Here is a 13756-nt window from a genome sequence, read left to right on the forward strand (position 1 = left end):
GAAAAAATTTTTCACGGAAAGCATCATTAGGCATTGGAATAGGCTGCCCAGGGAGGTGGTTGAGTCACCATCCCTGGAGGTGTTTAAAGGACGGGTGGACAAGGTGCTGAGGGGAATGGTTTAGGGAGTGTTAGGAATGGTTGGACTGGATGATCCAGTGGGTCCTTTCCAACCTAGCGATTCTATGATTCTATGATTCTTCAATTGTGATTTTAGAATCTGCCTAATGACACTGAAATATCATTACATATTTTAGGAACAAGACTTTCCTAAGTATCCAAAAGTGGCTTAATATTTAGAAATCACCACTACAACATTTCTTTTAAATGCCTACAAAAGAAGAAAAATATGGCAAGTGAAATGCAAATTTCAGTTATTTAATAAATAACATACTGCACTCCCTCTCACCTTTGTATATGAAGGCATATAGACAGATTCTATATGAAAAGCATATCACATCCAATTCTACTAATATTTAGTTTATCTTAATCAAGATTTTAAGATGTTTTGCAATCCAATGATGCAATCATGGTAGGTGCCTCAAAAAGTCCCCAGATAGCCATTCTGTTTTATATTCTTTTTCTGGTAAAGCTACACTATGTGACTCCCATGATGGAGGGAGGGAACCAAACATAAATTTATATTGAAATATTGCCAAAAAAACCCTTAACTAGTAAGATTATGCTAGTGAAGACCTAGTATCTCTGAATCTATCCTGCTTGAGATCATGAGAAGCAAACTTTCTGTGTCTTGCTAATGTCATTTGATATTCATTTTTAGCCTTTACCAATGGTTAATAATTCGATTCATCTCTGAATCACACTCTTAAAAAAACCCCAGTGAATAAAAACCTCTCTCTGCACCAAAGGACTAGTGATGATTAATAGGATGATTTCAAAATGTTAGCTTTTTGTGTACATTTATACCAGCTGAAAATTTAGCTACACAGATGGGAATACTCAGCAACCTCTGATTAAATGAATGCTAAATGCCACAAAGTGTGATAATTAGACATGCTTTCCCCTCCCCCCCCCCAAGTGCCTTTGACCACAAATTTCTAGTTTTGCTGTTTTTTACCAAAGGAAGACAAGAGTCCATTATCCTCTCGCTTGTGAAACAGTCCTGAAAAAACTAAGGACATGAAGCAAAGGAAAAGAGTTGACCTCCTACTACTGAAATTACACGACATAGTATTAGTTTAAAGCTGTATACTGAACTATTTTTTCCAAACAACTGTCTTCCCAGCAGGTCTACAGCTTTACAAGTTTCTGTATTTCAGTACTGGGAAGTAGATAGCTTTTATTATCACTGTTATTTTCAACACAGAAGTCATAATGAATGCATAAATTCGTCAGAACATTCAAGAATTTCTATTGGAGGTATTTTTTTAAAGCCTTTGTATTTAATGAAAAACTTGCTTTCATATATGTACATTTGAAGATAATCAGACTCATAAGTGAAAACCTCAAACCTTCTAACTCTAAAACCTTTTAGTTCTTGTTGACTTCTATTAGAAGCAGAGACAGCAACCAAAAAGCATAATGTTTTCTTGCAAACAGATTGTTCTGACAATCACAATAGCAGTTTCTGTGTGGTCTAGCATCTGCTGAGACACAAAAACAATTAGGGTGAAATCACACCTCTAATTAAGATAAGGTGCTTGACTTCAACAGGGATTGTGACTTTACTCTTGGAATTGTAATTTGCAAACTGCTTGCTCAGTTAAGCATGTGGCACAAAGACTGGCATCATCTATATAGCCCATATGCCATCTGTGTGCTTAAATTGGAACAGTATCTCTCGAGTAACCATTTTCTACAATTGAATTCCCTTCAGTTGCAACCTGGAACAACTTTGTGAGCAGAAAGGAATTAAACCTTACTGTGCAAAAACCATAATACCAAGTTTCTAGTTCAATAAGAACCAACTCCAAATCTGTTTTTTCTTCTGTAATGACAAATACCATTTTTTTAATGGAAACATAATATTAAGCCACATGTAACTGTTACAGACGACCATCACAAATTTACCTCAACAGGGTTATACAGAAACATATTCTTCAATTAACCCTTAACAGCCCAAAACAGCAGAACAATGTTTAAAGCCTAAAAAAATGAGGATTGTTCCTGAGATTAGGAACTTCAATAGATTTCCTGGAGAATGAGTTTAAATTGCAATTTTTTTAAAGGGGCTTCCTAAATGCATAAGTTGAGGACCCCCTTTCCTACTTTTTTTTAAAATAGGCTGTAAAGAGTTAGTTAAGGTGCTGATGAGATGAATATGAAGGCAGGGCTGAGTAGGTAGGCAGGACCTACTCGTGTTCCGTTATCTTTGTTGTAAAATTGGTGTGCGTGATCTAACAGGACAGGCAGAAACAATTTCCCAGAAAGCAGTAACATTCAGCCATCAGCAGGCAGTTAGTTACAGGACTCAGGAAGAAATGGGATTATTTATTATATTCATTACCTCACAGGATGAAGACTGCGTGCGATAACTTGGCACAATCTTGAAGGTAATACTTCCACGCATTTCCCTCTGCAAAAAGAGAAGCACTTCTTTAAAGACTAAGACATTGAAGATAAAATCTCTAGATTACTAATGCTTGAAAGGAACGCATCATAGTTCAAAGGAAACAGTATGTTTTCCTAGAGTAAATATTCGGAAAAGCTAAAATGCTACAGTTAATTTATCATTTAACTTATAAATAAACATTTAAATCCCCTATCGTTAATCTCAAATATAAACATACATTATTAGTTTGTTTGCCTGACCAGTTTTTGAATGCTTAGGACCTGCAGCTGTATTTTAAACTAAGAGATTCAGAGATGTGTAGGTTTCCTCCATGTGAGCCTTTTCTTTGCAGCTAAATTCTTGTGATCTGCAGTCTTTGCTTACTTACTTACTAAAGTGACATTTTCTTCCCATTCAACATACGTTAAATAGCAAAAGCACATTCACAGTTTCTGAAAAGCTGCATGTTACTGTACTAAAGGTAGAAATGTAAGAAATAGCCTTTCATCAAAACAGAACATGAGGCCTGCTAGTTTGCATTTACTACAGTATAAGAATAATCATAACAAGTAGTAACTGCAGAATAGCAGCAGATTACGGCAACATACTCACTCAGCTGTATTTTCTTAAATGACAGTTTGAATTAAAGTGCTACCACATGGCTGACAACTACAGGACTCGATCTGGGCAGAAAGGTAAGCAAATCGCTTCAATTGGAGTTTTTCCCTTTTGTTTTTTGGCTGGCTTATTGTAAGTCAAAAAAAAAAATGCTATTTGCCTCAACTCTCTTAGGCTTGTTTACACGGTTCTGGGCACAACAAAAGGATTGGTGATGTCATCCAGGATCCCAAGGTCAGGGTTACATGCAGAAAAATTTGCAAGTGTTACAGAATCTCAAACTGACTGTACTAGTGAGGCCCAAGATATGAGTTTTCCTGCAAGAAGTCAGACTGTCTGAGCTCAAAATATTTTTTTTCTTTGTAACATTAATAACCATGAGCCATAATAATTATAAATTGCAAGAAGGGATGTTTCAGTTACATATAAGGAACACATTTTTTCTCTATGAATAGATAATGTATTGGAACACGTTGCCCAAAGAGACACCTGTCACATCAAATCTCTGTTCTTGGATACTAGCAAGGCTTACCCAGACAAAGACCTGAGCAATCTGGGCTACATTCAGTGTTAAACCTGTTTTGTGTAGGAAATTGGATTGGAGACCTCTTGATGTTTCTTCCAACTCATATGTGTCTATGATTTATTGTCTTTGTCTTTTTGTAGCTATTACACCCAACTGTCGAGAAAAGTTTCTCTTCTTCCACAGTATACTCAGTGACTACACTTGGAGTAGATTGAATATTTAAAATAAGAACATGATCTTTACAGACTAACTTGGGATGAGTAATAGAACGAAAGCAGTACTTTTCCTTCTATGTCCACTAGAGACAGAAGAAGAAACTCCTGCATTTCAACAAAGGAAAGTCAGGCATTAGAAGAAACTTTTTAGAAAGTAATGAGTTACACACTAAAGTCAACTGCCTGGAGAGTATGGGGAATCTCCCATTACTCATGTTTTTATAAGAGCTGGTTGGACAGACATCTGTTGGGAATGGTTGGGTGTCAATGATCTTTTCTATAGGACTAACTGGAATAAATAAAAAGACACCTGGAGGTTCCTTCAACCATTCCTGGGTATAATGTGCAAAAAGGCCGCTACTAAAAGCCGAACACAGGACTTTGTGTTACATGCATACGTAAGCTATCAAGAATAAAAGAAAAAGGGGAAGTCACAATGCAATTACATAAAAGTTTTGTCAAAACAAGACAGGCACTTTTATAAAAGACATGACAACTATATCAAGCACTTACAAGCATTTTTTGTAGTTGTTCTACAGTTTGATTTGCCACGCTGATTCCGTTTATTTCTCTGATTTCATCCCCTACATGTAGCGTACCTATGGAGTTAACACAGATTTACCTGAAACACGTTTTTACAAATTAAGATAATTGTAAGACAGTGCTGATATTCATACACAGGCATAAATATGAAACAATATTAAAAGCATTTTTTTGCCCAGATTTGGGAAAGGATGTTCTTAGCTATGTATTAGCTACCAAAGACTACAAATCTGTCTTTCAGAGCGCAGTCAAAACACCAGAATGAGACGGCTGGACACCTCACACACATGGAGAAAACATCAGTCCCTTACAGGGACGCTGCAAAAACCCCCACAATGAAAAGACAGACACCTGCAACTAGTTAGCTGGAATTGTTCAACAGAGATATCCAAGCATTTTATCAGATGACTAGTTAATGCTGTTTACCTTCTGGATGTAGTCTTAATTTTATCTACTAGACCTGTATTTTTTCTTTTATCTGATTTTGATTTGCGATAGTTACAGTATGCATTTTCTGTGCATACACTTGACTTCAGCTTGAATGTAAATGATTGGTGTGACTACCCATAATGTCAGATGATGAAACAAATATCTGATTAGCTTAGGCAAGTCATAAACTGACCTGCTGAAGCTGAGATGGGAATGGCATGCCACAATGTGGCTGTAAGACACTACAAAAGCTCAACAGGGAGGAGGCCGCAAATGAATTAATTATCTTCAAGATTAGAAGCAATGTAGGAGGCTCGCCTGGATGATAATTTCTGAATTGAGTAGCTCAAAGCCACCTAATCCTCTTGAAGTTCTCAAAAAAAAATTCCACAGTTTATTATTAGTCAGAAGATGCTTTTCATATATAAGGAAATATGACAAGATAATTTACTTCACATATATTTCTTTCTCCTGTATGATGTAAAACATTTGTGCAAGTATACTTTTCTAAATACTGTACCTAAAACAATTACTGTACCTAGTATAATTAATCTTAGTTGGAAAAATGGCAACTGGCAAGCATCTCCTAAATTACAACATATCCATGGAAAATTACCTGAAAAAAAATCTATCAGGTAGAATTCTGAAAAATCTTTAAAATTCTTTTCCTGAACCAAAATAGTCAGTTTTTCCAAAGAATAACATTAAATGAAAACTTTCAACTTAACAAACATATGAAAATCAAACTGCATTCCTGCTAAACACAAACACACCCTGGACCAAGGATAAGAATCCTAAAAATCTCTGTTGCTATGATTCCCTTTGGAGTCTCCTCTGTGAAACAGAAGCTCATGTGGCAGTGCTACAGGAGAGAGTCCAAAGTTTACAAAAACTTTCAGTACTCTCAAGAGTAAGTTATTCAGCCACATTAAATGCTCCAAACAATTCTACAGGAGCTTATCTGCTGATAATGAATATTATAAAAAAGTTCTCAGCACAATTATTCTGCCACTCTTCAGTGTAAAATCATCACAATTAATAGTTCACTGAATGTGAATGCAATAGCTCTGCATTTGAATTTCAAATAATCTAGTTCACATCTAGAACATTAAAGATGAAGTCTCTAGTGAAGCACATTGAAAGTTCAGTTTTGGTACTTTCCCAGGAAGGCATTCAATACCCAAATCTTAAAAAAGAAAAAAAAAAGGAAATCTGAAAAAAAAATGAGGCTCTGTATTGACTGTATCATGCCAAAATTAAGTTGTTTTTGAAGTAAGCATAATTGTTATTAAACAATAATACTGAATGAGAAGGAGCATAAGTCCTGAAATAGTATAAAGGTTCTTTGGCATTATTCAAAATATAAATTGGACAGAATTAAATATCAGAAAGAGAATCAGATTCAGTAATATCCCTGTATCAAATAATTTCAATACTGCACTTAAATAAAATCCCCTCTTCTGAAGCATTTCCCATTTCTACTACTCTGACAGAAATGAGTATTGTTCTGTTCATGCCTGAATGGATATATTTCTGAGTAAATAACTTCCTTCTTCACCTTCGCAAGCCAGGGTGAAGACAGTTTTAGGAAGTGTGTGTTCTTGCTCTGCACAGAAGTATGAGAGCTCCTACTCTATTAGGAAGAAGACAGAACAAATTCTTGGAGTCCCTATTCAGAAACATGTTTTGTAGCCAAATCAAAATTCTATCGCTTGGAAAGTGAAATGCTGTGAACACATAATCATATTTTCATCAATTTATCATATACATTTTGTTAGAATGGAATAAACCTTATCAGGGGCATCAGCATTTTAAAAATTGGTGCGAGTTTCACTTTGAGAATGTAACATAGACAATGTAGAACTGCTGTTCTTCTGGAGATGTTAAATGGACAGCCAGTAAATCCTCTCTCTTCTTTGGAAATCTTTTTAAATGCCATATTGGGACATCTTCTTAAATTCATCTTATGAATGAATTCATATTTAAGCATGTATACCCCAAACCATATAGCAGCAAAACCCTATAGGTCAAGATATTGAGAGCTGCTGAGAATGCAGACTATGTGCAGATTCCCTGAAAATAATATTTACAGTATGAGTAGTCTAAACAGAATCCACAGATAAAAAGTGAATGGATAACTGAGATAAGTTAAGGTACAGACACCAAAGTGAAAGCCAAGACATAATTAAAAGCTAGAGATCTAAGATACAATTCATTTACTTTTTATAAAAAAGCAGACAAGTCAATAAAAAGACAAGTTTTAATGACTGCAAATGATGTTTTAGCCGAATCCTCTGGAATGTGTAAGTAGATAACATCTTCACAAGCCTGTCTTCCAACTTCAACTAGTGGGACTAGATACAGCTAGCATAGAGACAGGAGGCAGACTTCACAGCAGCTACTATTTCGTGATTGGGAATTGTGCAGTTTTTACTTAATATCAATATATCTGAAATTACACAGTTCCTGTAACCCCCCAGTAGACCTATTATTCAGCAAGAGGACACAGCAGAAGCAACAACATAAAAAAAACCCCAAAAAATAAATTTCACAGACCCCGTAATTAGGATTCAGACACTTTGTCATATATTTGCATTTCTCTGTTTAGTAAAAATATTCTAAACATATGTATGCTGCATGAAGCTGTAAAGAGACATCTAAAGCACTTATAAAATTAGAAACATTTAAAAAAAAGATGACAATACTACAGAAATACTGAAATACAGCTCATTTGACACAGTTTCTCACAGCATTCTGCTTCAGAAACTGTCAGCCTCTGGCCTGGACAGGCGCACACTCTCCTGGGTTGAAAACTGGTTGGATGGCCGGGCCCAGAGAGTGGTGGTCAATGGAGTTAACTCCAGCTGGAGGCCAGTCACAAGAGGGATTCCTTAGGGCTCGGTACTGGGTCCAGCTCTGTTCAATGCCTTTATCAATGACCTGGATGAAGGCATTCAGTGCACCCTCAGCAAGTTTGCGGAAGACACTAAGCTGTGTGGAAGTGTGGATCTGCTGGAGGGTAGGGAGGCTCTGCAAAGGGATCTGAACAGGCTGGACTGCTGGGCTGAGACCAATGGCATGAGGTTTAACAAGGCCAAATGCCGGGTCCTGCACTTGGGGCACAACAACCCTATGCAGCGCTACAGACTGGGGGAAGAGTGGCTGGAGAGCTGCACAGAGGAGAAGGACCTGGGGGTGTTGGTTGACAGCCGACTGAACATGAGCCAGCAGTGTGCCCAGGTGGCCAAGAAGGCCAATGGCATCTTGACTTGGATCAGAAATGGCGTGACCAGCAGGTCCAGGGAGGTTATTCTCCCTCTGTACTCGGCACTGGTGAGACCGCACCTTGAGTACTGTGTTCAGTTTTGGGCCCCTCACCACAAGAAGGATGTTGAGGCTCTGGAGTGTGTCCAGAGAAGAGCAACGAAGCTGGTGAGGGGGCTGGAGAACAAGTCTTATGAGGAGCGGCTGAGAGAGCTGGGGTTGTTTAGCCTGGACAAGAGGAGGCTGAGGGGAGACCTTCTTGCTGTCTACAACTACCTGAAAGGAGGTTGTGGAGAGGAGGGAGCTGGCCTCTTCTCCCAAGTGACAGAGGACAGGACAAGGGGGAATGGCCTCAAGCTCCACCAGGGGAGGTTCAGGCTGGATATCAGAAAAAAATTCTTCATGGAAAGAGTCACTGGGCACTGGAACAGGCTGCCCAGGGAGGTGGTTGAGTCACCTTCCCTGGAGGTGTTTAAGGAGCGGGTGGATGAAGTGCTTAGGGACAAGGTTTAAGGGAGTGTTATGAATGGTTGGACTGGATGACCCAGTGGGTCCTTTCCAACCTAGTGATTCTATGATTCTATGATTCTAAACTTAAGTGCAGAAGAGCTATCTTAGTTAGATGGAGCTCATATAGAACAGGTTAAATTTCCCAAATCTTTAGAAATAAAAGACACTGGGTAATTAAAAAGAAAAGCACAGAGTTTTAATGGGCATGGTGGGATTTTTTTTTTTTTTTACCCACTTTTAACAGTTTTTAAAGTTTTATTACCTTCATTATGGAAACAATGTCATCTGAAACAGTATTCTGCAGGGGATCACAGCTACCCAAGTACAGTCGGAAGAAAACTTTCTACCTGTGCATCTTAGAGCAATCTCCTTTTAAAATTCACTTTTAGAATCCAAATTAATTTCAATTCAGAGGGTCCTCTAAAGGAATGCAGAAGTCTATATGAATTGCATTTTTATTTGTATGAAAAGTTTTCTCTTTCCTGCTTCTTGACAGGTTTGATTACATCAAGGACGTGAAGTGACTATATCAGGGAAAGGATCACTGTAACTTTTCCCTGTTCTATGTTTTACCTTCCTAATTACCTGTCCCTCGTTTCTTCTGAAACAGAACAGTAGATTAGAAGGAACTTTGGTCTGACAAATGATGAAAATTTTTGTGTTCATCAAAAGAAAAAGATGGCAAACTGTAAAACTAAAGTAACCCTTTCAATGGTGCAATACAAACTTGCAGCTAACCACCTAGCAAGGAAGTTATTTGTTTAAAGTAGGACAAAGTCCAGCTTTTTTTGACACCTGATCTGGACCCACAAAACGGAAAAAAGTAGTAGACTGGAGTTAAGAAAAGATGCATGTTTGCAGGGTTTGCTATTGTAGTGAAAACTGAAAATTAGATTGAAGGCAGGAGAAATGTTTTTATTTACAAAATAATTTTTATGAGCCTCAACATAGAAAATATAAAGATCCTCAAGAACTGTGTGAAAACAAAAATTTGATTTTTGTTGAACAAAACTCTTTCATATTTTGCAAGGAAAAGTACTGCCACCAGTCCAAGGATATAAATATACACACACACACACACACACATATATTAAAAACAAGAGGATTAAATAAGTACAGCTCCAGAAATTATTGGCATTTCAATCTCTTACTGGGCTGTAGTCTCATTATCCTAATTAAGGCCTAAATGAAACATAGCAGGCCCTCATGTGAAAATGCCGGCAGACATCTGCAACTGGAAGGTAACAAAGGCAGATATCAGGACTCCATCCAGAAATAAAGGTAAGCTACCACAGAATAGTAGCAATCAACATGAGAAATATTACACAGTTAGTTCAAAACTATCTAAAAAATTGTTTGAAGACAAAACTATTCATGACACATGATTACCTTGCCGATGAATCATTCCTCCATGCATAATTCTTGCCACAATACAATGGTTCAGCTCATTCATTTTTAAAGTGATTCCCTAGAAAAAAGAAATGTTTATACTTCTAAAATAAAACACTAAGCAGTGCGACTTTTGGTGAATAACAGTCACTTTACCTAAAAGCTTGAAGGCACTGTATAAATTTTAAGATTAAAATAAGAACTTTGCCACTCAGTTAAATATAGGCAATGAAAACAGATACCGCTTATATCTGAAGATATAATACTTTAATATATGAGCATATAAGATTCTGGTTTGTTAAAATTTTGTATTGAAGTCAAAGTGTCCAGTCTGGTTTAAAGCCTAATCTGCCATAACTGCTACAAGGTTGTTTTTAAACAAAACCAGCTCTAATATTACAGCAGTAATATGGATACACACATAGCATTTCAAGCCACAGATATGCACAGGAGGATAAGTATCTACAATGGCTGCTGAACTATTCCAGCCGTACTGGCAACCCTACTTCAAAGTGCAGAATACATCATTAAAATCATTATCATACTGGTCATTCTAATAAAGACAGACTGTGGATTGGCACAGCCCAACAGAATAAAATACTGTTTTATGTTGTTTACTAGCATAATGAATTCCGTATTCTCCCCTTCCCCTACAGCATGGACCCAGCGCAATCACACAGAGTTATGAAAAATACTGAGGTTCCCTCCATACCATTGGTTCATCCGTGTTCTTCTGGAACTGCACCAGTCGAACTCGTGTTACGTTCTCCATATCCATGTCGCCGTTGGCACTTTCTGGAGAATCTCCGTTTAAGTATGGAGAGGTGGGAGGAGGAGTAACTCTCAGCGCTTCATCACTGTAAACTTCATGTGCCACTACATCATGAGTTTGAAGTAAGGCCTAGACAAGATCAGAGTAATAAAATATCAGAGTTCTGTCATCTCTGATGCCCCCCACTTCCTTATTAGCATTTTTGAAGCTTTCCAGAAATTACAGGAAATCCAAGATATTTGTGCCTCGTTTTCTATATGGGAACTTTTCCCTTAAAGGAGTCTAATATAAACTTCAGCAGACAGCAAATGCATACACACATAAACAGCCTTTGAAATCTGCATGAGTACATCTAATTTTCTACTGTAGCTACCTAAAAGAGAATGATGCTGCTTCCCTCTCCCCCACCTTCTCGACACCTGCATGGTGCCAGAATTAAGTCATCTTTATTTCTGTGCCTAGACAAAGAATTAGGAAGCCAACTTTCTGAGCAACCCATTCTACAATAATTACCGTAGTAAAATGTGAAGGTATTCAGATCTTATGGTATTTCAGTCTAATAAAGACAGATTGTGGATTGATATTGACTGAAAGAATGAAACCCCTTCTTTTGTCGTTTACTGGCAAAATCACTTCCATATTCTGCCCTTCCACTAGAGCACAGACCCAGCACACCCATACTATGTTCAAAATGTCAGACAAAAATTACAGTAAAAACCAACAAACTGTTCAAATACTACTTCAACAGTTTTACTCTGCTTCTTGATGCAGAGAATGGTACAGCAGGTAATGGATTAAGTGTATTTAATCTTTGATAAGTGGAACAACTGCCTGTGTAAGAACTCTACGCTAGGGAAAAGATATGAAGCCTGTATAAGTGTAAGAACTGTAACATAGTATGATGAGTTACATGTTGGACAAAGTGTAAGCATTTGCAAAGCACTATTCAACAGTACCAGGCTTTTTTATGGTATGACATTCCACTGCTTTCCAGGATATCTTTAGGAGTCCTGTATCACATTCATTTAATGTTTACATTTAACTGTTAATAATGAGTATATTATAACTAGCTTGCTTCTGCCCAAAAATTTAATACGATTTAAATGTGAACATGCTAGTTCTACTCTTATATTAACTCATCAAGGACCAGAGATAGATACTGTCTTTATACGCAAATGGACAGAGGTTTCTCAGATAGGGATTGATAAATCAGGCAACAGCAGAGATACCAGCCACCAGCGCCATTGGGTCAATCTATATTATAGTTACAACTTGTTAATTTTAATTTAAATTCTCATAGCTCTCAACTTGCAAGCCCATCAATCTTGCAAGACTTGAGATTGACCATCTAGAATTTGTTTTGGCAGAGAAATCTGACTCTGTAACATCTTAGTCTTCAATTAAAATGTTTGAGCAGAATGAAAACAGAAAAAAGGGATAACAAACTACCCTTACACAATACATTTCTGAAGTGGAATCCAAAGCAGAAATGTTTCTTTCGTGGCTTCTACAAAATTCTACATTTATTCCGAAGGTAGCATTCTAAAGTGTATTATGTTATAAAAGATAACTTCATGAACAGTTCAAGTTCCCTGTCATCAAATCAGTTTCCAACTATAGTTGGGAACTCAGCATTACAATGATGGAACAGAATTCCTTAAACTAGAAATGTTCTACCCACATTCCCTGTTTTCCTCCCCTCCTGTGTTTCAAGTCCACCCACACAAATACTATTTTGGTTTAAATACTAACCTATATCTCCATCTTCTATTTTTCATCTTATTTTGTCAACCACTAAGCTCAAACTTGCAACAATTCTTCTGGATTAGTCTGTACTACTGAAGCAACAACTTACACTAGAGATCTGGACCATATATGTACATGAAATCACTTTAATTAAATAAGTTCTTTAATCTGATTTATTTAATTGGGGGTAAACTTATGCACGAATACTCCTATATAGGTTTAGGAATTTAGCTTAGTTCTCCTTCTGGTATCTGAAAACTGTTTGTGGTTGTCCCAAGTAAGACAAGCACCCATGCATAATCATGCCTTATCTCTGGTTGTTACATAACACCGCCGTTCTAGGAGTGAGCGTGATCTTGGCTTTGCACGGAAGCACTCTTTAGAAGAGGACAATGACGACCTGTGCTTGCGCCAGCTCAATCTACTCAAAGCTACACAAGCAACTTCGTGCACCTGTCTATACCTGTTATATTCTCCACACTTTAATATCACATTTCTTTATGTGACTCAGGACATTTGCTTCACATCAAATATATGCTTTGCTTTATACTAGATTTTTAGCAACAATATACACCTTGTAGGCTATAAATACGGTAATTTGAACATTTTTAAAGATTCATAATAATACTAGGTGACTTTAGAAGGTGTTAAAGAAATTTAACATAAATTCAGAAACACCAGATATTAAATTATGGCAACCTCAATTTAAATGTTGAAAACCTTTAATATAAAGACTGATACTGGACTTAAAGATACTTGTTCTCATGTGTTTCTGTTTATTTTGATAATTAAGATTTTTTCCCCTTTTTCCTTTGCATAACACGATAATCCTGCTGAAAATAAGCTTAGTGAGAACAACTACTTTCTACTACATCACAGGATTATTGTCTGCAAAGAACAGCAAACATTTCAATTGCTCCACATACTAAACATCTATAATAGAACCTTTTGCAGATAAAACTGGCATATCTGAAAGACTACTTGAAGTACTGTAATGGGATAAAAGCTCCTTGAAATTTTACACAATGGGTGAGGTACTTGATAATCTTCTAGAGAATTCTTAAATTAATTATCTTTTGAAAGACCTTTATGTAAAATTTACTTATATTTCTTTAAATCAAAATGTTAAGCATGTACAGACTAAATTAATAATTTCTTCGTGAACCCATACAGCACACAAAGGCAAAATAAAACTAAATCATCAAAAAAAATTGACCACAAAGATCTAAGTGC

The 13756-nt window shown here is 36.8% G+C and overlaps 1 protein-coding gene across 13 annotated transcripts in view; it reads right to left on the minus strand.

The window, feature by feature from the left end:
- CASK (calcium/calmodulin dependent serine protein kinase) overlaps window positions 1-13756 on the minus strand; it is a 216263-nt gene that overhangs the window by 30586 nt on the left and 171921 nt on the right. For all 13 annotated transcript variants that reach the window (XM_054072578.1, XM_054072566.1, XM_054072539.1 and 10 more), the window contains 4 exons: window positions 10718-10906; window positions 10006-10084; window positions 4384-4469; window positions 2467-2535 (listed from right to left, as the gene is read on the minus strand). In XM_054072578.1, the coding sequence (XP_053928553.1) occupies window positions 2467-2535; window positions 4384-4469; window positions 10006-10084; window positions 10718-10906 (423 nt within the window). The remainder of the gene's footprint in view (window positions 1-2466; window positions 2536-4383; window positions 4470-10005; window positions 10085-10717; window positions 10907-13756) is intronic.

This window comes from Cuculus canorus, chromosome 1 (genome assembly GCF_017976375.1).
Source record: "Cuculus canorus isolate bCucCan1 chromosome 1, bCucCan1.pri, whole genome shotgun sequence".
In the NCBI taxonomy this organism is placed as follows: Eukaryota; Metazoa; Chordata; class Aves; order Cuculiformes; family Cuculidae; genus Cuculus; species Cuculus canorus.